This window comes from Prionailurus viverrinus, chromosome C1 (assembly GCF_022837055.1).
Source record: "Prionailurus viverrinus isolate Anna chromosome C1, UM_Priviv_1.0, whole genome shotgun sequence".
Taxonomy (NCBI): Eukaryota; Metazoa; Chordata; class Mammalia; order Carnivora; family Felidae; genus Prionailurus; species Prionailurus viverrinus.
Window position 1 is genome coordinate 136,996,493 of NC_062568.1, and position 25,028 is coordinate 137,021,520.

The 25,028-nt window shown below is 35.7% G+C and overlaps 1 protein-coding gene across 8 annotated transcripts in view; it reads left to right on the forward strand.

Moving 5' to 3' along the window:
- The window catches only part of HFM1 (helicase for meiosis 1), a 95,059-nt gene that overhangs the window by 67,123 nt on the left and 2,908 nt on the right, over positions 1 to 25,028 (forward strand). The window contains exons 31-40 of one of the 8 annotated variants that reach the window (XR_007154740.1): positions 1,536 to 1,616; positions 1,839 to 1,954; positions 4,100 to 4,179; positions 5,158 to 5,261; positions 11,461 to 11,706; positions 13,083 to 13,173; positions 18,851 to 18,962; positions 19,055 to 19,209; positions 19,886 to 20,039; positions 23,243 to 23,366. Coding sequence is in view for 7 of the 8 variants with exons in the window: in XM_047870674.1 (XP_047726630.1) it covers positions 1,536 to 1,616; positions 1,839 to 1,954; positions 4,100 to 4,179; positions 5,158 to 5,261; positions 11,461 to 11,706; positions 13,083 to 13,173; positions 18,851 to 18,962; positions 19,055 to 19,209; positions 23,243 to 23,435 (1,178 nt within the window). In the remaining variant the exon portion in view is untranslated. Of the gene's footprint in view, positions 1 to 1,535; positions 1,617 to 1,838; positions 1,955 to 4,099; positions 4,180 to 5,157; positions 5,262 to 11,460; positions 11,707 to 13,082; positions 13,174 to 18,850; positions 18,963 to 19,054; positions 19,210 to 19,885; positions 20,480 to 23,242; positions 23,505 to 25,028 lie in introns of those variants that run through there. The other 7 variants (XM_047870674.1, XM_047870672.1, XM_047870673.1 and 4 more) reach the window with 7 other exon arrangements.

A 25,028-nucleotide genomic window follows, 5' to 3' on the forward strand; every position in this document is an offset into this window, starting at 1 on the left:
GACCAGGTGACTGAGAGATGAAATTATGAACGGGGGCAAAACTTCTAACCAGTAAGCCATGGCATATCTTGCAAAGTATAATATTGAAACCTTTCAGCCAAAGACCACTGGCAATACACGTATATTTGAGGAAAGTTGATTAAGTATTTTTAAACTTGCTATAGCAAAAGAGCACAGCTGTGGCAGAGCTGTGGGTTATCTCAGGGAGTTGAGAGGAGCTTATTTATAGGATTTCAGCTTGTGCTGGTGATTCTTGGGAGAGTTTAGGGAGAGCAGAGGTCAATTGTACATTGGATATTTTCAAAAAGTGGAGTTGGATATTTTGGTATCTTATCTTGGAGATGGGAGGATTAAGGAAATAGTAGTCGTTTGTGTTAGCCAGAAGAGGGGGATGTTTAGTTATTTTTGTGGTTCGTGAGTGTCCTTGCCTCTAGTTTCAGAAATAATTACACAGTAGTTTTTATCTCTGACTTTACCACAGTCACAGAATTGTCTTATCTGAGTATTGTTTATATTCTGCCAAAGTTGATTGTATTCAGTTGGGAGCACTATGGTCCAGCTGTCAGCTTGCAGTTTCATTACTTTATCACTACCCAATACATTGATCTGCTGGCCCTTAAGGCATCTAACCAGTTCCCTCTTGTGGTGAGTAGACTTATCCCTGTAGTCCGGGATGCTATACAGATGTTATCGTTATCCAGATATGTCATGTCTGAAAATGAGCAACAGCATTGAAAATTAAGAGTAAAGGACCAAAAAATGATTGTAAAGGTTTTCAAAATTCTTCACTATCTTCAGCATTTCTAGTTAAAATCTGTGCTCCAGCAAAAATAAACTTATTTCTACTTCTACAGTATGTGGTTTGCCCTCTTTGGGTATTATGCCCTCTATGTGAACATGTTCCCCTGGTCCCCTTCTCATGTCCAGATCCTATGTATCAATTCAGATGTCTGTCCCTTCCCCCATGTTACTAAGATCAAGAAAAAACCTACTTAAAATATTATGAAGAATAAATTATGTATTTGGATATACTAGCTCAGTGGGTCAAGCAGGCAGCAGTCTCTTTTCTTTATGAATTCATATAGCAAATTTCTTATACCCCTAAAACACTTATTTCAATGTTTATTAAATACGTATGGTGTCCTCCCTACTAGAAACTATCACTGATGCCATTAAAATGACATGACGTTTGCTTCTTTCCAGGTTCTTCTTAAGTGTAAGTATAAAGCAGCAGAGAAGTTTAAAAACTCCACCCTCATTCTTACCTCATTCAAGATAAGAGTTACTGATATTCTATGGTATTTGGCTCTATTTATGTCAGGGAGGTTAAGAGAAGTTTATAGGTGGGTCGATGCTCCTTGCAAAAAGCTGGGATTGGGCAAATAGCCCAACAGGGACTAGCTGTTATCAGAAATACCATTTTAAAATATTAAACGGGTTAACACTTGAGGAAGTGTAAAATCATAATCTTTTTGTACTGTCTGAAAGGAAATAAATTCTAGTAAAAAACAGGTTTTTTTCTTATATTAATTTAGGAATGACTGCTTGCAAAAAACCTGGGAACCGAGAATGTAATCATCACTGTAAAAATAAACATACATGTGGACATGACTGCTGTGAGTTCCATAAAAGATATTTATTTCAGGTTTTAAAAATTGAAAGGTCTTTGAATAGTAATAACAGCCTAATTATCTATGTATGATATTTATATTATGCAGTTTATAATTCAAATGATTTTCTTTCATGAAAAAAATTAGATTAGAAATTATAAAGAAATTTGGCTTTACATGAACACTACCTAAAGTTTAACCTAAAGGATCTAGAATTTCTTCTCATAGGTAAAACTGGAGTTGCACAAAAGCCAGTAATGAAAGAGTCAACAATCTCTTCATATTTATCTGATTTAAGAAACAGGAATGCTGTTTCATCACTTCCTCCAGTTAAACGTCTCAAGGTTAGTTTTAATAACATTTATCCCTTGCTCTGTAATTTAATATATATGAATATTCCTTTATATTCTTTCTGTATATCAGGTAGGTATCTGCAGTGTACTTTAGTTACTTCAGGGCTGTATTTTCAAAATACTTCTTCTGAAGGAAAATATACTTCTTAATAATGAATCTGTAAATCTACTTTTGGGACACAGTTCTACATAGTCCCTTATTAGTCTTTTTGTTGTTGTTAACCAGCAATTGAAACTAGAGACACGTACCCTTTCCTGTGTTCTGTTTGTGTTGAAACTGGTGTGGAAAGTCTGAAGTTATTTTGATTCATGTACTTGGATGAGTACTGAGCAAGAGCCTGCTTTCCAAGTCATGAAAGAATGGTAGCTTATACAATTGATAGGCTAGTCAGTAGCAGACTTATTCTGAGCCTGCATCATCATATCCAGGGCAAAATAATTGATCAGGCCACAGAAGAGAGGCAAGAAAATAGCAGAATGTCTGTTTCTTCTGTTTCTCTTCTCTTCTTTAACAAGAATGAAGATTTTAAGTCATGAGGCTTAAACAAGGGGAATATTGGGAAACAGGGAGTGACATGCATTTTGAAACAGCTACCACCTTCTCTGAGATAATTTTTTAGTAGCCCAAGCTTTTCCTCCCTCCCTCTCTCCCTCCCTTTCTTCCATCTTTCCTTCCTCTTTCCTTTCCATTCCATATTATTCCTTCTTTCTTTCCATATTCATTTTTTTAAGTTGATTTATTGTTTTTAGTAATATGTACATCTAGCATGGGGCTCAAACCCACAACCCTGAGATCAAGGGTCTCACACTCTTCCAACTAAGCCAGCCAAGTGCCCCCCTTCCGTATTCATTGAGCACCAAGAATATGCCAAGGACTGTTATAGATGCTAAGATACTGCTGTGAAAAAGACAGCTTTAGTCCCAATCCTCATAGAGCTTATAGCTGAGTAAAGGATATAGATAGCTAAATAGGCTTTTTCAATGTAGTGTGATGGATGATTCTATGACAGAAATTTAAGATAACTTGAATTTGGATAGAAAGTGTACTCATTCCACATTTGATAGGCCAGGAAGGGATTCCGAACAAACATGACTGAGACTTGAAGCCAAGTATGGAGAGGGAGGCACCATAGTGGTGGTGGAGAGGGATAAAAAAGTATTCCAGACAGAAAATGTGCAGTGGTCCAGAGCTAATAAAGAGCCAGAGGACATCTTTTAAAACACTGAAGTTATACAGTACGTCTGGAGTTCAGTTACACGTTGGGGAGTGGAGAGATGAGGGTGAAAAGGCTGAAGAGGTAAGTAAGAGCTGGATAATGAAGGCCTTTTTGCTATTTTAAGGATTTGGACTTTATCCTGAAAGTATTGGGAAACCACTAAAGGGCTTAAAGCAGTGACATTACCAGAATTGCATTTTATAAATTCACTCCGGATGCAATGTAGAGAATGGATTAGAGGATGATAGAAAAGGAACATAAAGACTCATTAGATAGGTTTTGCAGTAATCTAGGCAAGATTGGCCTACTCTAATGTAATGGCAGTAGCAGTGGAGAGTAGTGGCTAGGTTTAAAATATTTCTCAGAGATAGAATCAACTACCCTGGTACTTAATTGCTTGTGAGGGGTGACGTAGAAGGATCAAGATGATGACCAGCTTTCTGGGTTGAGCAGCTAGGAACAAAGTGAGGCTTCACTAGGGTAGGAATTCCAAAGGAAAAACAAGTTTAGAGAAGTAGATATACATTAATTTCAATCTGGTAAATACTGAATTTAGAAACCTGCAAGATGTCTAGGTAAAGATGTTCCACAGACAGTTGAATATAACAGAAAACCAGGAGAAGGAGCTGAGTAGAAATACATATTTGAAAGTCATTCACATGTAGATGATAATTGAAGCCAGGGAAGTAAGTGAGGTGTTTGAAAATGTGTAGAGGGCAAAGAGAAGGCCTAGTAAAGAACCATGAAGAAATGCCTACGTTTAAGAAGTGCCTGAGAAGGAGATTTGATTTGAAAACTAGCCTGAATTTCTCATAATTCATTGATTTTGGGACTTTATGTACTGGCAGGAATTTTGCTGTTTGGCTTGTTAAAAAGTGTTGCTATGAAATTGATAGTTGAATTTTTTTTTCATTAATAGATGCAAATGAATAAATCTCAAAGTGTGGATCTTAAAGAATTTGGTTTTACTCCAAAACCTTCTCTTTCCAGCATATCAAGGTATAAATATAATGTTAATATCCAAGGTAGAATAGTCCTCATAAACTCTTTGCTTCTCCAAATAATCATGTGTTCAGAGAAAGGTGAACACTGGCTACATTCAAATCACAGTAATCATGTAGTTCCGTAATGAAGTAATGGCATCATAAGAGTTTGGTTATCTAAATTTATTTAGAATTCTGTAGTTATAGAATATTTTAACATTCATTGAATCATCTCTTTCGTGGGAAACTACCCATCCTATATGTCATGCCCTCAGGCTTTTTCTGTCTTCTAAACTTAACAGGAGACAAAAGTATATTTTAGAAAGAGAAATCATGTTGCTGTACAAAGTCTAATCTTTTCCATTTAGGGGCCCACTCTATATTAATAACACTTCAGATTTATAAAATAATTTACAATTTAAAAATTGTACATTGTGCATTATCTCTTTTGACCTTAACAACAACCTAGCTCATAAAATGAGGTATTTCTATCCCATCTTATAGATAAAATAACCGAAACTCATATTCCTGGTTTTAAGGAGAAGACCCTAGATGATAACTCAGCATTCTTTTCCTATATCATGATGCCTGGAAGGCAATCGTATATGTCATTTCCCTTCCAGATAAGGGTATTCTGTATTCAGGGATGACATTTAATATACTTAACAAACAGTACAGAACAGCCACTGACCAATCAGAACAGATGCCAACACTACTTCAAGATATCCTAGCTTTTGTTATCTAATTGAAAGTAGCATTAGCAATAGATTTTTAAGGCTATACACAGATAGCAGATATCTACATATTTGGGACATGTAAAGATGACTAAGTATCTTGCTTCCATTAAACACCTATTTTTTTTACCCTTTACTACCCAGGCTAATGCAGTCTATCATAAAAGTGTTGATTTTAATTTTAATTGTTGATCTAATTTTGATTTAAGTGTTGATTTAATTTTAATATTTAATATTTTTATGGCTTTATCTTTATAAAGGTCAGAGTGTTTAAATATACCTGAATTGTCTATAATGGAACAGAGGGATCAGCATGAAATCTGTGCAAAAGTTCAACAAGAACCATCTGAATATCTAGACAAAGGTAAATTACCATTGATACTGCCTTGAAAGAGAAAATTATTTATTATTACTTCAGAATGACAATGTTATTGAAAAACCAGCATCTGAAATTACTATGATTAACTTGGCAACATTTTTCTCTTGGGTTATTGGACCAGTTTCAAATTCTTAGGTCTGTTATTTCAGATGGTCTTGCTATATTTGTCACAGATTTTTAAAAAATCTCTGCCCTACATAGCATTGACTATTTTTATTTAAAGATAATATGAGGAAAAGCTGAGAAAATAAGGGATCTCAAGATACACAAAGTGTTAAAATGCTGAACTATTACTTTTATATGTCTTTAGAATTATTTAAAATAATTTTATGTTTATAAAATTAGTCCAGTTTTACAAAATATCTGTGTGACCTTGGGAAAATTATTTAACCCCTTTAGGTCTTAGTCTTATCTTTTAAATTAGGGGATTAAATTAGGTTTTCTTTTAATATCTCTCCAGTTTCTAAACCTATGATTCTTACAACTTCCATGATAATAAGAGAATATAACCTAGTTTGTGGAATATAGCTTGTATGTAGTCTAGATTTGCTTTTCATCTGTGTCAGTCATTAAATTCTTTTTCAACATTGGGATTGGTTTATCAATACTCTGGATCCTGATATTAATAGCATCCTTTGTCTGGGTCATGCCATTAATAGCCAGTCTGTTAAAATGTGTGAGAAATAATCCTGGCTATAGAGTTGTTTGTTTGAGTTGCTGTATATAGAAATGGTGAACTTGGGGTTTCCCACAAATAATTTCATGTGTGTGACCTTAGCATCTGTTGACACTCTTTCTTTCATGCTGTCACTTAATGCTTCCTCTGGCCATAATTTAAGATCTTAAGTAGGCAAGGGCTGGCGTACCAATCACCTCTTATGACATGGCAGTCATTAGGCCCAAATAAGAACAAGAAAAGTCCCCTAATCTCACTTAGAGTATCAGAGCATTTATCCAACTTCCTCAAAGCCTGAATATCATTACAACAGGGAGAGAAGGTATGAGATTGTCAACTCTTATTTTTATATCCCTTCAACCTATAGCCCTCTAACTTATTCCTTGTTCTGCTGCTCTGTTCCCTGCACTTCTGCTTACTTTAATTATCCCTCTTTACTTACGTATCCCTCTGTTTACTTTCATGCTGTCTTTACATAGTTTCCCTACTTTGATTTCTTTCCCACCCCCATTCCAAATCCAGTTTATATTATGATATTAAAGTCTCATTAGACATCATTGATAATTGTATCCCTGTTTTGCTGAATGGGCCACTTTTTTTTTTTTAATAGAAGAAGCTGTGTAGTATAGTACTTAAATTCACAGGATCTATAATAATCTGTCTAGTGGTGCCTAACTGAATCAGTTGGTAGAGTATGCGAGTCTTGATCTCAGGGTTTTGAGTTCGAGACCCACATTGGGCTTAGAAATTACTAAAAAATAAATGCTTAGAATAATCTGTCTAGGTTCAAATTCTAGGTCTGCCATTTATTAGTTGTGTCACATTTCATAATATATCTAACCACTTTATCTCAATTCCCTCATCTGCTTATGTTTTAGGAATTTTACAATTAAATGAGATAATGTACACAAAGCTCTTAGCATAGTATCTGGTACTGTTATTAATAGTAATTGAGTATATTCATTATTCCTTTCACATATTAGTTGTGCATGGCAAAACATACTTTATATGTATTCAAATATTGCTCTTGAGAATGTTTTAAGAAAAACATGCCAATTTTTGTTATCCTAATTCCAATTTCAAGAAAGGAAAAAGAAAAATGTCAGAAACTATATGAGAAAGCATGTTGAATCATAAAATTTAAATTGTAAGGGACCTTTGTGTAATTTTTCATTTTATAGTGAAAGAAACCAAGACTCTGAGAGATTAAATTACTTGCCTAAAAATCACATATCTAATTAATGGCAGGACCAGAAATAGATTCTATATCTCTTGATTCCCAGTCCAATGCCATTTCTATAAAATGAAATTGACTTTTAGTTGTCAGTGGAGAATTGAAAATTGAATCTATATGAACTCTTTCAACTTTCCACTGTACAACTATATATTTCTCTATTTCTGCATCCATCCTTAACTCTGTCTTAAAAGAAGAATTATCTTTTATTCTATTCAAGGCTTATCTCTCCAGCTGTAGTTTTAATCTTTCCAATCCTGCCTCCCCTTAGGGAGGGCCTTAGGAGACCAGTATCCATTTCCTCTTTCCCATATTGTCCATCTCTCTTCCTTATTTCTTTCTCTTCAACATATAAATATGCTCATGTCTCTTCCTTCTTCAGCTCCCTGTTCTCATCTAGCTACTCCTGACCGTTTGGGTGGTAAGTGGTGGAAATGCTACTCAAAGTGACTTAATCACTAAAAAAGAAGACCACTCATGTAAACTTGTAAATCCAGACATGCATCTGGCTTTAATCTTGCTAGATCCAGGCACTATGATTTTAGTCATGCTTCTAGTTTTCTCTCAATCTTTTAGATATGCCTGTTACTACTTGGCTTTATTTTATTCAATAGTCTTTCTCACATGACAGGTCACCCCTAACTCACATCTTCCCAGTTTAACAGACTTGGTAGAAAAACAGTCTTCCCCTTTTACCTTTGGTAAACCAGAGTTCATTCTAACTGGCCTCAGCTGAGTCTTGTATTTCTCTCTTGATCAATTCCTACAGCCTGGGGATTGGGTCCTATGTTCCCCCGCTATAGCCCTAGGGACCAGGGTACCATGAAAGACATCCTCACCAGGATCACATGGAATGGGTGGAGGCAGTTTCCCCAAAGGATGAAAAAGATACTCCTATTAAAAGAAGTGAAAAGGGGCACGTGGATGGCTCAGTTGGTTAAGCATCCAACTCTTGATTTTGGCTCAGGTCATGATCTCACAGCTTGTGAGTTTGAGTCCCATGTCAGGCTCTATGCTTACAGCCTGCACGGACCCTGCTTGGGATTCTCTCTTTCCCTCTCTCTCTCTGCCCCTTCTTGCATCTCTCTCAAAATAAATAAACTTAAAAAAAATTTTTTTTAAGGGAAAGCATGTCAGGCAGACCAAAAAAACAGAATCACTAGAGTCTTTATATACTTTAATGTCTTGCTTTCCGCATCAAAACAAAAATGCTTCAAAAGGCAATTTATACTCACTGTGCTCATTTCCTTACCTCCTAGTCACTTTTCATTCACTAACATTTGGATTCTCCATCACTCCTTTGAAACTGGTTTCATTTAGACCATTTAGTGATCTTCTAAGTTCTGAATTCAGTGAACTCTTTTCAATTTTTATTTTCTTTGACCTTTGTATTTGACACATTTGGTCTTTCCTTCCTTTTGGAAATCTCTCCTTTGGTTTTAATTAAGCCATTCTGCTTCTCCTTCTACTTCTTGAATTGCTTGGGCTTTTCTTCCTTTTGATATTAGAAAAGTTTCTTTCTTGCTTCTTTATTCTTCTTGCTTTGTAAACTTTTCTTATTCACTGCCACTCAAGTCCATGTCTACAATTACTAACTATATTTAGATGATTTCTACATCTGCATCTGTATCTTTCTGTCTAGCCCCTGGCCCATCTATACAATCACCTTCCTGGATATATCCACCTAAAAGTTAACATATCAGCCTCTGAACTCTTTCTGTCTTCTCTGTATCTCACACTGCTCCTTTTCTTTTCTCCTTAGGTTGGTGAGTGAATTCTCTTCTTTTCTAAGCTGCTAAAGGCAGAAAAAGAGTCATCCTAAGTATCTTACCTTACATGCAAGTAATCACCATGTCCTATCTATTTTGTCTCCTAAACATCTCTCATATCTGTTCTTCTTCTCTCTCCCTTCTGCTGATACTCTAGCTTAGACATTCAATGTCTTTCCCATTGTAATATGTCTTACTTTTCTCTTTGCTTTCAGTCTCATTATCATTCCATCTGTAACTATTCTGAATGATCTAACAGGCATCTCCCATCACGTAAACCTCTTGCTAAAATATCTTCAGTAGTTATCCATTGCCTATATGGAAAAAAAAATTAATTCCTTAACATTGAAGTTAAGCATCAACATAATTTGGCACTTAAATGCTTGTGTGGTCTCAATGAGCCCTTTTCTTCTACTTTGTGCTCTAGAAATCCTGAAAACATAGTTTACCAAACATTCTCTGGTCTCCCATACTGCTGTGTCTTTCACATGTTGCTCTCCCCTCACAGAGTATCTTGCCTTCCCCTCTTGCCCATTTCTGCAGGCACCACTCTATCAAGCTCAAATTCCAACATTAACTTCTAAGATTTTACCCTCTTAGAGGTGTCCCCTCTGACTTCGTTATAGGTTTAAGTCCTGTTTCCTTTGCATTCTCATTGCACTTTGTGCCTACTTCTATTTTTAGTATGTATTATATTGTGTATGTATATCAATGAACAGAAGTAGAAAAATGTGAACTGGAGTTGTAGAACAGTTGAGAGATAATGTAAGATTTGGCTAGGTGAAGAAAAGTGTAGAGGATATTTAAAAGTGAAGGAAACTCAGTGCACTGGAGCAAACTTGTGCTGGCTTGTGAGAGATGATTATTCTTGGGAATCGTTCAGCCATTATTAAAAGTTTAATTATATAAAATTTCAATTAAATAAGTTATACTAAAAACAAAGACTGTATTCAGAACTAATATTCTACCATATATTACTGTTTTCTGTGTTCTTGAGATTATTTACCTCTATATTTGTATCTGTATGGTGGAAATACTATATTATGGGGTGCTACTATGCATTTCTTCTCAACTTTACTTTTAGAGATATTACATTGGAAGCTTGAAATTAATCATAATGGGAGTATTTATACCATAGAAATCAGCAAACACTACAAATTAGGACTTGATTTATTGTTTTGTTTAGATTTATGAAAGTGATGGATAAAATGTTAATAGCACAGATTAGAGGCACCTAGGTGGCTCAGTTGGTTGAGTGTCCACCTTTGGCTCAGCTCCTGATCTCATGGTACGTGAGTGTGAGCTCCACATTGGGCTCATTGCTGTCAGCGCAGAGCCCGCTTTGGATCCTCTGTCCCCCACCCTCCCCCCGCCCCTTTTCCACTCATGCTCTCTCAAAAATAAATAAACATTAAAAAAAATCATGCAGATTAAATTTAATAGTATGTTGTGTACATAGCTATTACATTGAGAATACCATGAAAAATTGAAGGAATATTGTAGTATTTGAAAACCATTGTCTAATTTAGCGAAGAAGTTGCCTAAGTCAGTGAATGAATGAGTAAAGTCCCAACCTCTGTCTTTGTTATTTTACTTTCATCTTAGTTGCTAAAGTCAACAAGAATGTTAAATAGCATTTTTGTGAGAACTGTATTCATTTGTTAATTGTAATGATAGGTTGGTTATAGATGTAAGAATTTGGCAAAACTCAATGAAAACATTCAGTGAAAATCAGATATATGGAATTTATAATTATGCATGTTATATATTTTATTATTATTTGTAAATCATGTGCTACATATCTTTTACCTATAATAAATACATATAATAAACACATGTATGTATATAAATGCATACATGTTTTGAGAAGCAATTTATTAAACATTTATTAGCACAATTACTTTGGAAAACTGCAAGAGTAAAGGCATTTATTCCCTACAACAATCTTATGAAAAAGGTACTTTTATAATTCCCATTTTGCAGAGGAGAAATTAGGCTCAGAGACTTTAAATTACTTGTCTAAGATTATACAATGAGAGAAGTGGAATTTTTCACCCAGGTAGTGTGGTTCTAAGCCCAGGCTATAAATAATAGATAACACTGAGGATTTTTTAGCAGGAGAAAATTAAGATCTATTTTGGGTAAATATATCTCATAATAATATTCAAAATTCACCTGTAGGGAAAAGAGCTGGGGGGAGGAATACCATTTTAGAAATTATTCATTTTTAGAGTATGGCTATTCTCATCTAGAAATTAATAGGGAAAATTAATTCTGTCTGAAAGAATCTATTGAAAATTCAATTTAGTGCAACTATCAATATATGTACTATAGTAAATAGAATTGGTTGAAAACAATATTCAACAATATTGCTTGACCCAATACTTTTGAAAACTACTGTTCAAACCTCAGTTTAGTAGTTGAAAGATGTGTTTGATATATCAATAGAAACTGATGTTAATGGTTTAAAAAGTACCTATACTCTTTTATACATGCACATGACAGATTTTTCTAGATGGAACTCTTCTACAACTTCAAATGAGAAAGCCCCTCAAACAGTACTGTTCAACAGACATGTTAATGCATCTGGAAACCAGAATTTGACAGATGCGGATAAAAGTAATTCTCCATTCTCAGAAGTTCCGAATGTGAACTTTGAATTGGGAGATGAAGTTTGGGATGATTTTGATGATGAGAACTTAATAGAAGTTACTGATTTTTCAGCCGGTACTGAGAAGACAAATACATCAGGTAAAATTGTATCTTAGCATGAAATAATTTCGTGAGAAATTCTTTGAATATTTTTCAGTTCAGTTTCTGGGACTCATTTTCTTTGTCTTTTTTATGCGCTTGCTTAACTAGCTTTGGTTTGTTAAGATTATGATTTTTAGCGAAACTGAAAAAGTAACCCTTCCATAAATTGCATTTCCTCCTCTAAAGACAGAGGTCAAGGTTATTCCATGATAATGATGCAGCACATGAGCTTTTTCTATTCTATTTCTCCCCTATATTGTTAAAAACGCTATTCAAATTCAGATTATTTATTGAATTTTCCCTTATAAAACACACTATCCAGCTCTCAATTCTGTGATCACACGTAATCTGCTAATGTTTGTGAAGGACAAAAAATACTCCATTTTTAAAAGTATTCATCTGTTAGCCAGGAAAATGAAAGACACCTTTTATTTCTAGCAGACATAACTGATTTTTTTTTCAGGTATAAGTAAACAAAATTAGGAAAAAATTAATTTCTTCTATATTGGATATTGTATTTAAATCATTTATAACCCCAAAATAATGGGACTGAATTTTCTGAATTACTGGCAGATTCACTCTATCTCACTAAAACAGAAAATGAAAATCTTGGTAAGTATATGAGAAGACAGCAAAATGGAGATACTGATGGCTGACAGAAGGAAATCAGTCCTTCAGAACTATAGTTGCCTCTTAATGTATCCCACCCCAGTGCTCTTTAAAAAAAAATCTTCTTAAGGGAAGCAATTAGAAGCCAAAATATTATTGTTTTAGGGCTCTAAGAATTGCCTAAAGAGCTATTATTCCTTCCAGAAGGAATAGGATTTGACCACATTCACAAAATAGGTCAGGAGAATATATGATGTGGAGTTAGTAGGCACAATTTCCTGTATCGCTGTACAACTACTAGTCCCTACCTCAAAATTAATAGTCATGTGTATTGCAATTTAAGAGGCAATTTGTACTGATTCTTTGAGGTAGCTTAATCCTGTGAGGGCATAGCTTTGACACTGGAAAAATCAGTCTCAATAAATGTCATGTATATAGCACTTTAAATGAACTTAGCTACATGCAGACCATTGAAAATATAGAATGAAATTCAAACTGATCATTTACATGAGTTAAGTAAGTAAGTAAAAGTGGTTTGGGACCTTTTAGTATAGTGACTAATAAGCTAACCCGTGTGTTTATAGTTTTACTCCCTTAGCTTTGCTCCCTTATTTCTCTATGCAAATTAAATGTGATTAGTGAGAAGTATTCATTCCTTCTTTAATCAGATCATATCTGTTGGAGACAGCCCTTGTAGAACTTCTGAAAAGATCCATTCTTCTGTTTCCTGACATTTTACTTCAAAATGTTATCTCTTTACATAGGATTTAGAAACACTTTGAGTTCAAGTATCCAGGGAAGTAAGCTATCCCTTCAAGAGTCAAAGAGCAAATTCCAAGGAGAAATGTCAAAAAGGCAAGTTTTGGAATTTTGGTTTGAAATACTTTACAAGTATATATCCTCCTGACATATAATTGGAGAATGGGGATCAAATCATTAGATGTCAGAGAAGCTATAAGGTATTAGCTAACCTGAACCTTCTTACTCTTAGAGCTGTGTTTCTCAAAGATCTATTGACAGACTAACTACTTCAAAAGTATTGAAATATATTAAAAGTGCACATTCCTAAAAACAAAACAAAACACATTCCTGGGCCCCACACTAGACTTACTATATCATGATCTCTAGGGCCGGTGCACAGGAATTTTCACTTCTCAAAAGACTTGAAAACTAAATAGTAGGAATTTGACAGGTAGAAAAGAGGAAGATAAGGCATTCCAGATAGAAGAAGCATGTGTGAAGGGATACGGCTTGAAAAGGCATCTCATGCTCAAGGGTCAATAAAGTGTTGTCTGTATGGTCACAGCATTGAGGCTGAGAGTGCTGAGGTCTGATTGTAAAGAGCCTCAAATGCCATATTTAGATAACTTTACCATATCCAGTAGGTCAGGGCTCACAAACTGAAACCACCTTCAAGATGTAGTGGGCCAAGGCCAACCACAGAGTGTCCCATCTAAAAGGCACAACTGTAGAGATATCACAATTACAGATTTCAAGGTATACTACAAAGCTGGGGCACCTGGCTGGCTCAGTCTGTAGAGCATACAACTCTTGATCTTGGGTTTGTAAGTTTGAGCCCCACATTGGGTGTAGAGATTACTTAAAACTAAAATCTTAAATGGGGCACCTGGGTGGCTCAGTTGGTTAAGCATCCGACTTTGGCTTGGGTCATGATCTCACACTCTGTGAGTTCGAGCCCCGCGTCGGGCTCTGTGCTGACAGCTCAGAGCCTGGAGCCTGCTTCATGTTCTGTGTTTCTCTCTCTCTCTGCCCCTCCCCCACTCATGCGCTCTCTCTCTCTCTCTCTCTCTCTCTCTCTCTGTCTCTCAAAAATAAATACACATTAAAAAAAATTTTAGGGGCGCCTGGGTGGTGCAGTCGGTTAAGCGTCCGACTTCAGCCAGGTCACGATCTCGTGGTCCGGGAGTTCGAGCCCCGCGTCAGGCTCTGGGCTGATGGCTCAGAGCCTGGAGCCTGTTTCTGATTCTGTGTCTCCCTCTCTCTCTGCCCCTCCACCGTTCATGCTCTGTCTCTCTCTGTCCCAAAAATAAATAAACGTTGAAAAAAAAATTTTTTTTTAATTTTTAAATAATAAAATCTTAAAAAAAGATACACTACAAAAAATATTAATCAAAATGGTATGGTACTGGCAAAAAAATAGACACAACCACTTTTTATACCATATACAAAATAAACTCAAAATGGATTAAAGCCCTAAGTATAAGACTTGAAACCATAAAACTCCTAAAAAAAATACACAGGCAATAATCTCTTTGACATCAATTTTAGCAATATATTTATGGATATATTTCCTCAGGCAAGGGAAACAATAACAAAAATAAACTATTGGGACTAGGCCAAAATAAAAAGCTTTTGCACAGCAAAGGAAACCATGAGCAAAACAAAAAGGCAACCTACTAAATGGGAGAAGATATTTGCAAATAATATATCCAATAAGGGGCTAATATCCAAAATATATAAACACTTTTGCAACTCACACCAAAAAACCAATTTGATTTAAAAAATGGGCAGAGGGCCTGAATAGACATTTTTCCAAAGAAGACATACAGATGGCTGACAGACGCATGGAAAGATGCTCAACATCACTAATTATCAGGAAAATGCAAATCAAAACCATGCGATATTACTTCACACCAGTTAGAATGGGTGATATCAAAAAGACAAGAAATAGTAAGTGAGGAGGTAGAGAAAAGGGAACTCTTGTGCACTGTTGGTGGGAATATAAATTGGTGCAACTACTGTGGAAAACAGTATGGAGATTCCTCAAAAATTAGAAATACAACTATAGTAATTCGACTGCTGGGTATTTACCCAGAGAAAAAAACACTAATTCAAAAAGAAAATGCACCCCTGTGTTTTTGCAGCAGCATTTACAATAGCCAACATATGGAAGCAGCCCAAGTTGTGGGTATCGATGAATGGCTAAAGAAGATATGAGATATTTATATATTTGTATCTATAATATTACTCGTCCATAAAGAAGAATGAGATCTTTCCATTTACAACAACATAGATAGACCATTAGGGTGTTATGCTAAATGAAATAAGTCAGATCATGTGATTTCACTTAGATGTGAAATCTACAAAAACAAAGCAAATGAACAAACAAACACAAAAACAAGACTCTTAAATACAGAGAACAAACTGATGGTTGTGTGGTGGTGGATGACAAAATAGATAAAGGGGATTAAGATGTACAAGATTTCCACTGGTAAAACAAATAAGTCACAGAGATGAAAAGTACAGCACAGGGAATATAGTCAATAATATTCTAATGACATTGTATGGTGACAGATGGTAATACACTTACTGTGGCGAGCACTGAGTAATGTATAAAATTGATGAATCAGTAAGTTATATGCCTGAATTTAATATAACATTGTATGTCAATTATATTTCAATAATAAAAAGTAAAATAAATAAATAAATAAATAAAAGGAGCAACCACTACTCAGGTCCAGCCAGTTGTTGCTGTGCAAGAAGTGACTATCTAGTGTTGTCAAATATTCTGATTTTCAAAAAAAGCTAGGTATCCAAAATTTGGTGTGACATCTCCTGACTTAAATTTTGAAAACTAATTTTTAAAAATGTGATATAATCTATAACAACCCCCACTCCAGGTATAGTCTAGTTTTTAGTCTCCATAGTAAGCAGTAGGAAGCCTTCCAAGATACTTATGCACAGGATAAACAATTTGATGAGACAAAATTATTTGTAGATGAGATATAGGTATATGATATAATATATATATAGAGAGAGATTGAATTGTAGAAGGTGGGACCATGAGAAGCATGGTGGCCAACACAAAAGACAGGTTATGGTAAGGCCTAAACTAGAGCAGAGGTGATGGGAACTGAGAGGTAGTTAGATTTTTGAAACATTTCATAGATAGCACATACTACAGTAGTTGAGGAAGAGGGAAAAAATACATAGCAAGTGAGTACACAAAGATGTTAATCTGAGAATATAAGACACACAGACATTTGTAAAAGTAAATAGTAATTTTAAAAATGTTCAATTTGGGGGAACCTGGCTGACTCAGTCAGTCAGTAGAGCATGAGACTTGTGATCTTAGAGTTGTGAGTTCAAGTCCCACATTGGGTGTGGAGCCTACTTTAAAACATTGTAAAAAGAAAAAAAGAAACTTCAACTTGAAGTATTTTTGCAGAAATGCGAAGTGCATCTGGATAGTGGACTTGGCTAGAAGTCATGGAGAGTAATTATAGCCACAGCCAAAACTTTCCCCAAAAGAAATACTGACAACTTTTTATTCAGGGTCTAATTTACTTAAGGATTATTTATTTCTCCTAGTTTAAAAAAAATATGAAGTTTGTGGTGTCTCTTGGTATTTTTGCTCTTATTTAGTCATTTTACTTATCAACATCATAGAATCATAGATTTCAGAGAATTCCAGAGCTGAAGTGTGCTTAATTTAAGCATCATTTAGTTTCTCCACTGCAAGATACTTGAATCACCATCCAGCGTCATTGCCATAGATATTCATGACATCTCTACTAAAACAGCTCTAGTGACCAGGAGCTCATTCACTTCAACATGCCTGATCCATGTTTGGATCTCTCAGACCATTCAATAGCTTTTAAGAATATTTGTCTAAAATTTGTCTTCTTACTATTTCCATTCATTGGTTCTAACTCTGAGTCATACAAAATAAATGGATTAGAAGCATCAAAGTAGAACAAAGCTGTGGGTGTAGAGAAGCAAAAAATAGGTAGAAAGTAGGAAGATAACAAAGCACATAGACAGTTTGGTGAGCCATACTTTTAGAAGCTATAAATAATTTGGGGAGAGTTTAAAAGTGATGAACAGAAAATAAGTGGATTTAAAAGGGAATCCTTATCAAGTAGCCTCTAAAGAAAAAATTGTGCCATAAGTTGGAACTAGAAAGAAGGCCTGTGGGACCTGAGGATTTGGGGTGGGAAGTAATCATGCTTTTCCTTTTGCACCCTTTTTGACTATTTTAATTCCTTGCTTTTGATCAAAAACAAAAAGATTCAATCCTATCAATACATGTACTTCTCTACTACCGGTATCCACTGCTTATTACTCTTTTTTTTTCTTCATATGAAATTTATTGTCAAATTGGTTTCCATACAACACCTGGTGCTCATCCCAACAGGTGCCCTCCTCAGTACCCCTCACCCACCCTCCCCTCCCTCCCATCCCCCATCAACCCTCAGTTTGTTTTCAGTTTTTAAGAGTCTCTTATGTTTTGGCTCCCTCCCTCTCTTTTTTTTTTTCTTTTTTTTTTTTTTTTTGGTAGGAATGCAAACTGGTGTTTATTACTCTTTACATGGCTATCATATTTTAGCCTTTGAGTGTCATCTTAAATTGTCACCTCCTCAGACATGCATTCATGACTACGTTTTTTTTTTTTTTTTTCAACGTTTATTTATTTTTGGGACAGAGAGAGACAGAGCATGAACGGGGGAGGGGCAGAGAGAGAGGGAGACACAGAATCGGAAACAGGCTCCAGGCTCTGAGCCATCAGCCCAGAGCCCGACGCGGGGCTCGAACTCACGGACCGCGAGATCGTGACCTGGCTGAAGTCGGACGCTTAACCGACTGTGCCACCCAGGCGCCCCATGACTACCTTTTTAAAGTGGGTTTATGTCTTCACACTTTTTCTTCTAATATTACTTAATTAATTTCCTTCATATAACTTCAGGATCTATAATTATGTGTATTTATTATTTACTCATTGTCTGCTCCTCTACTAGATGATAACTCCTTCAGGATTTGTTTACCTCTTCATACCTAGCTCCTAGTACAATATCTAGCATATGGTAGTGAATAATAAATGTTTTTTAATGAATAAATTTAATACAGAAGATTGAAGGTGAATCCTAGTGTAGTTTTAGATTGGAAGAGAAATAAAGGTGTCTATCTACAGTGAGACCAGAGCAGGGAAAGGAGATTAAAAGTTGAGCCAAGTGAGATTTAGAAAAGATTTACAGACTGCTAGGTAATAGAAAATTAAGCATGAGACCCAATTTTAAGGAAAATTACTGAATGATTACTTCTGTAGCCTTTTAAAAATAGTATTTTTATCTAATTTGAAATGTATATAGATTGGGGGACACCTAGATGGCTCAGTCAGTTAAGCGTCCAACTCTTGATTTCTGCTCAGGTCATGATTTCACAGTCGTGAGATCAAGCCTTCCGTCCAGCCCTGCCCTGAGCATGGAACCTGCTTAAGATTCTCTCTCTCCCTCTCCCTCTGCCCCTCCCCTGCTTGTGCTCACACTCTTCCTCTTTCTCAAAAAAAAAAACAAAAAAAAAAAGTAAAAAAATATATATAAAGTGGTATTTTGTCTAAAGGAAAGGAGATAACACCAGATTTTCCATGAGTCTAAGAAACAGAGCATCTTTTTTTTTTGTAATAAATATGACAGACTATAATCATCTTCCCCAAAGAATCACTATTGATCTAATTAAGATGGTTTGTTTCTCTTATTCCCATATTTTAAAAATAATTAATTTTGATTTTTAGTGTTGTTTCATCACATGAGAAGCCAGATATTTATTTATCAGATTCTCCTGTGTTCAAGTTTGATGCATCCTCCATGACAAAATTGCCTCCACAAGCTGGAAATGCAGATATTGTAAGAAGCACTTCATTGTTTTTCTTTTAAATTCTGCCTGAAGAGTTAAACTTTCAGTGATTGCCTTTTTTTCTGTTTTCCTCAAAATATAGGTCTGTTTACAAGAAAGAAAACAGCAGAGTCTGTCACCAGAGATTGAAAAGCTGTGCTTTACTCACTCTAAAAAAATACCAAATTCTTCACATTTTATTGAGAAAGTGGATTTCTTTATTAGCAACAATGAATGTAAAAAGGAAATTGATTTCAGGTAAGAATTCTTTAAAGTCTTTCAAGACTATACCAATAAAAACTTTCTGTGAAGAAATTCAGCATTCCTTTTTCCTTGATTTATTTTAAAGATAACCTAAAAATTTTATTTACTTAAAGACATTGAAAAGTTATACCCCTGGTGACCTAAACCCTTAAGACAATTCATAATTTTAAGTATGTCAGTTTTTGAGAATATATGTTTGATACTTTTAATGAAAATATATTTTGTTGCTAAACTTTTTTTTTAAGGATTTGAACACAACATGTTGATAATGTAAAGTGTAAAGTTACTAAAATCCAAATGAGATTTGCTAGTTTTTCAAAAGTTCAAGTTGTATTTTAGCCATGGAGCTTTTTCACAATTGTACAGGTTCGATGAAAAGGCACATTAAGTCAAATTAGTGCCCCCATGACTGGTCACTTCTATGGCTAACTATAGCAATTTCTCTATCTCTCTTTAATAGTCAAGGTTTACAGACTTGTTCACATATTGATTAAATATTACTTTTTTAAATGCTTAAAGAAATACCTAAGATGTTTTATCCCTACTTCTCACAGTTTATGAAATCTGATTTCCCCCCAACAGACTTCTTAAGGTTATGCATATTGAAGTTCATTTGATATATTACCTCTCAGCAATCTATATATATTTCTATATTTGCTTTCTCCCCCAGTAGGTATCATCCCGATGATGAAGCTGAGGAAATAAAGTCTTTTCTGGGAATATTTGATGGTATTTTGTAAAACAAACCAAAAAAATTTATCTTATATTAATAAGACAAAGTATAAAGACATCCAGTTATAAAGCAAGCATTTTATTTTTTAAAGGTAGTTCATAATTGTTCAGTTTTTTTTTTCTCTTGGATTTGATCAGTTCTGTTGACTGATTTGCAACAAAATATTTGGACAGATTCATTTTCCTATTGTAACTTCATGAAAAGCACTTTCACAGTGGGTTTGTTTCAGTAAGCTGAAAATTAAGTTGCTCTTAGCAATTATTTGGTTATTAAATACATCTTGATTGGATTTTGACAGGAACTAATTAAAAATTTTTCTTCAAAAACAAAAAACAAAAAAAATTATTCTTAATTTTCTCAACAAGAAGAAAGGTATTCTATGAAAAGAAATGATGCTAGGTTACTGAATCTGTTTATTGTATGGATTATTCACCAATATTGTTTTGTTTTACTAAAGATTTTTAAGAATCTATGGCTGTCTGAAACTGTTGTTATATAACTTCAAATAATAATAAATGAAACATTAATCAACATAGATTGTTTTCCTTTAGCTTGTTTTCCAGTATGGTGAATCCTAAAACTTTGTTACGTTGACCTTTAGCAAACACTATTTCATGTTATTTTCCCATGAATTTTCTCTCAAATTTATTGATATTTATTGATAAGTAGTGTATAGGCAGTCTAAGAAGAGTTTATTATTCTATTTATTTATAGATACAGGTGAAGTTGAAGCCCACTTAAGAAATTTTAGGAATTTAGGGGCATCTGAGTGGTTTAGTTGGTCAAGTGTCCGACTCTTGATTTCAGCTCAAATCATGACCTCACAGTTAATGAGTTCAAGCTCTACCTTGTGCTCTGCACTGACAGCGCAGAACCTGCTTAGGATTCTCTCTCTCTCTCTCTCTCTCTCTCTCTCTCTGCCCCTCCCCCTCTCAAGCTCACTCACTCTCACTCTCTAAATAAATAAATAAATAAATAAATAAATAAATAAATAAAAGAAATTTTACAAATTTTTCTTTAAGCATAAAAGCCTTAGAGATGAGAAAAGTAGAGAAGAGAAACTTCCAGATGAGATTGTTGTTATTATCATTGGTAAACATTTATGAGGCATCATATATTAAGCATAGAGAAAAAGCTTAAAACAAAACTAAGAAGCTTTATTACCATGTTGAAAAATAAGAGCAACCAGTTCCTTTATTTTAGTCATCTTTACAATTGGCATGTTTCTGCATCTGAATCAATCATGCTACAACCTTTAAAGGTTATTAAACACCATTAAAATGAAAAATTGGTGCACTGCAATCTGCTCATCTTGCATACATAGACTATGACACTAAAGAAATAGCAATTTAATTCAACGAGACTTATTATGATCTGCTAAGCAAAAGCACTCTGCTTGATACTGCAAAGGAAGCAAATGATGAAAATACTGTTTTTGCTCTCATGGAGCCTACTTTACATTCTGGGAGAGAAACTAAGACATATAGTAATGCAATAATAAAATACAGAATACATTAGAGAAGTGGTTCTCAAGCTTCAGGGTACATTGCAGTCATCTAGAGGGTTTGTTTGAAAACAGAATACAGGGCACCATACGCAGAGTTTCTGACTCAGTAAGTCTGGGCTGGGACCTGAGAATGTGCATTTCTAACAAATGCCCAAATAAATGCTGATATTGCTGGTCCAAGGATTGCACCTTGAGAAACACTGCAATAGAGGTTTAAAGAGCTCTGGGAGTTCATAGGAGAGAGAACATAATCCTGACCATAGAGTCAGGGAAGCCTTTATACAGGAGTTAATTTTTTTTTTAATTTTTTTAATGTTTATTTATTTTTGACAGAGAGAGCATGAGCAGGGGAGGGGCAGAGAGAGAGGGAAACACAGAATCCGAAGCAGGCTCCAGGCTCTGAGCTGTCAGCACAGAGCCTGACACGGGGCTTGAACTCACAGACTGTGAGATCATAACCTGAGCCAAAGTCGGACGCTCAACCGACTGAGCCACTCAGGCGCCCCTATACAGGAGTTAAAATTTGAGCTGAGCTTTAAAAGATGAAAATGATCTTGATGAACAAACACATGAGAGAAGAACATTCTGTCAGAGGAAACAGCTTGAGCAAAGCTCCTAGGGAGGAAAATATCTATTTGGGGAATAATGAATAGGTAATATTAAACATAGGTTAGTGTTGTAGGAGGTGTTTGAAATGTATCTTAAGGCCAGACTGTGGAGGACTTTAAATGCTAAGAAACCTGAGCTTAATTCAGCAGAGAAATGTTTCCCAAACTTGCCTGATCATAAGAAACATATGGATAATATATTAAATATAAAAATTCCTAGACCTTACCTGTTTCAGAATCGCCAGGTGAAAGGGACTGGGAATTCTATAGTTTTAACAAGACTTCAGGTTGTTCTTTATTATCAAGCCAATTTTGGAAACACATGGGTAGTTTCACTTCATAAGTAAAACAAATGGCAAATTAACAGCTTTATCATAGACATGCCTTATTTTGTGCAAGTGTTTACCTGGAAAGTTAAGTGTAGTAGTTCTTAAGAAGTAGACTGATCTCTTAAAGGAGTCTAGTCACTGGGTATTCTTTCCATGAGTGAATAACCCTACAGTTTCCATTTTGTAACGTACGGTTTAAATATATTTCAATGAACCACACAACAGAGCTTTACACAAAAATCTTTGTTGGATTCAATTTTTTCATCTTTTGTTTTTTTTTTTTTTCAGTTAAAAAAGTCCTTAACAGGCTGTATTTTTCTCACAGTGTTGGCATAATGGCTCCTACCTCATAGGTATGAAACAAGAATTTAATAAGCCACTGCGTAGGACGCTCTTAGTTTAGGGACTGATGCATAATATGTTCTTAGTAAGTGGTAGTTGTTCATACTTAAAAAATATCCTTAGCAGTACTTTATTTTATTATTATTATTTTTCCAAGTTTATTTATTTTTGAAGGAGAGAGAATGCAAGTGGGCCAAGGGCAGAAAGAGAGGGAGAGACAGAATCCAAAGCAGGCTCCAGGCTCTGAGCTGTCAGCACAGAGCCTGAAGCAGCCCACAAGCCGTGAGACCATGACCTGAGCCAAAGTCGGACACTTCACTGACTGAGCCACCCAGGCGCCCCTACTGAGCAGTACTTTAAATAGCCCATGGGGAAGGGGTGAAATAATACAAACAGACTGTCCCCACCTTCTGTTTGGACTCATAGTTTTTTAACTTTATGATGGTGTGAAAATGATATGCATTCAATAGAAACCATACTTGGTCTGTGAATTTTGATCTTTTCCCAGGCTGGTGATATGCATAGGATACTCTGTGGCAACGTTGGGCAGGAGCAAGGAGCTGCAGCTCCCAGTCAGCCACAGGACCATGAGGATAGACAACCATACACTGACAAACCATTTTGTACCCATGCAACCAAACTGTTTTACTTTCAGTACAGTATTCAATAAAGTACGTGAAATATTCAACACTCTGAGATAGGCTTTGTGTGAGATGATTTTGTGCTACTGTAGGCTAATATAATTGTTCTGAGCATGTTTAAGACAGGCTAGGCTAAGCAATGATGCTTAGTATGTTTGGTGTATTAAATGTTTTTTAAAAGATGTTTTATTGGGGCGTCTGGGTGCCTCAGTCAGTTAAGCATCCAACTTCAGCTCAAGTCAGGATTTCATGGTTCGTGAGTTCGAGCCCCACTGACAGCTGTACTGACAGCTCAGAGCCTGGAGCCTGCTTCAGATTCTGTGTCTCCCTCTCTTTTTGCCCCTCCCCCACTCGCGCGCGCGCTCTCTCTCTCTTTCTTTCTCTCTCTCAAAAAAAATAAAAATGTTTTATTTATTTTTTTGAGAGATAGAGAAAGAGAGAGACAGAGCGTGAGCGGGGGAAGGACAGAGAGAGAGGGAGAGACAGAATCCCAAGCAGGCTCCACACTATCAGTGGAGCTCCAGTGCAGGGCTCGAACCCATGAACCGTGAGATCATGACCTGAGCCAAAATCAAAGAGTCAACACTTAACTGACTGAGCCACCCAAGCACCCCAAATGCATTTTTGACTTAATGGTATTTTCTACTTATAATGGGTTCATCAGGATATAACCTCATCGTAAGTGTAAGTCAAGGAAAATCTGCATTCATTTGTCATATTTGAATTGCAGTAAGTTGCATAGGACTTGACAAATGAACTCTTTGACTTTCCATAGATGAATCATCCATAGAAATTTTCTCTTGGACCTCCCGCCTATGTACACTTCCTCATGCTTTCAGGTAGATTGCTCTATCTCTGTCCCCTCCTCACCAGCATTCTTAGTTATGTTATGGTCAGAGCATATATATCTATTTCAGTATTACCTTAAGTAAAATGTAATTAGAAAATAAATCTGGGGCACCTGGGTGACTCAGTTGGTTAAGCGTCTGATTTCGGTTCAGGTCATGATCTCATGATTTGTGAGATCGAGTCCCACATCATGTTCCATACTGACACCATGGAACCTGCTTGGAATTCTTGCTCTCCTCTCTCTCTGGTCCCCCCAAATCATGTGCACACGTGCAATCTCTCTCTAAATAAATACACATTAAAAAATAAATCTTCAAATTCTATTATAATGCATTCCAAAACCAGATAGAAATGATTGCTGAATTCACAGTTTACTCCTTAGTAGGGTCACACAAAGTGTCTCTTTACTTTGACCCCATTTCTAGAAAACACCCTCATCAAGGATAGTTAGGGAGCTACTCCTTGAGGACCTGTAGCCTAGGGGTTATATGGATAACACCTGTGGCATCTTACATCAGAACAGGTGTCAATATAAAGAACCTCTTGGGGTGCCTGGGTGGCTCAGTCAGTTGAGTGTCTGACTTTGGCTCAGTGTGAGTTCGAGCCCCACGTGGGGCTCTGTGCTAACAGCTCAGAGCCCGGAGCCTGCTTCAGATGCTGTGTCTCTGTCTCTGTCTGTATCTCCCCTGTTCACACTCTGCCTCTCTCTCTCTCTCTCTGAAAAATAAACATTTAAAAAAAATTTTTTTTTAATTTAAGAACTTCTACTTTCGTGGGACTAGAGAAGATACCAGTGAGGAGAAA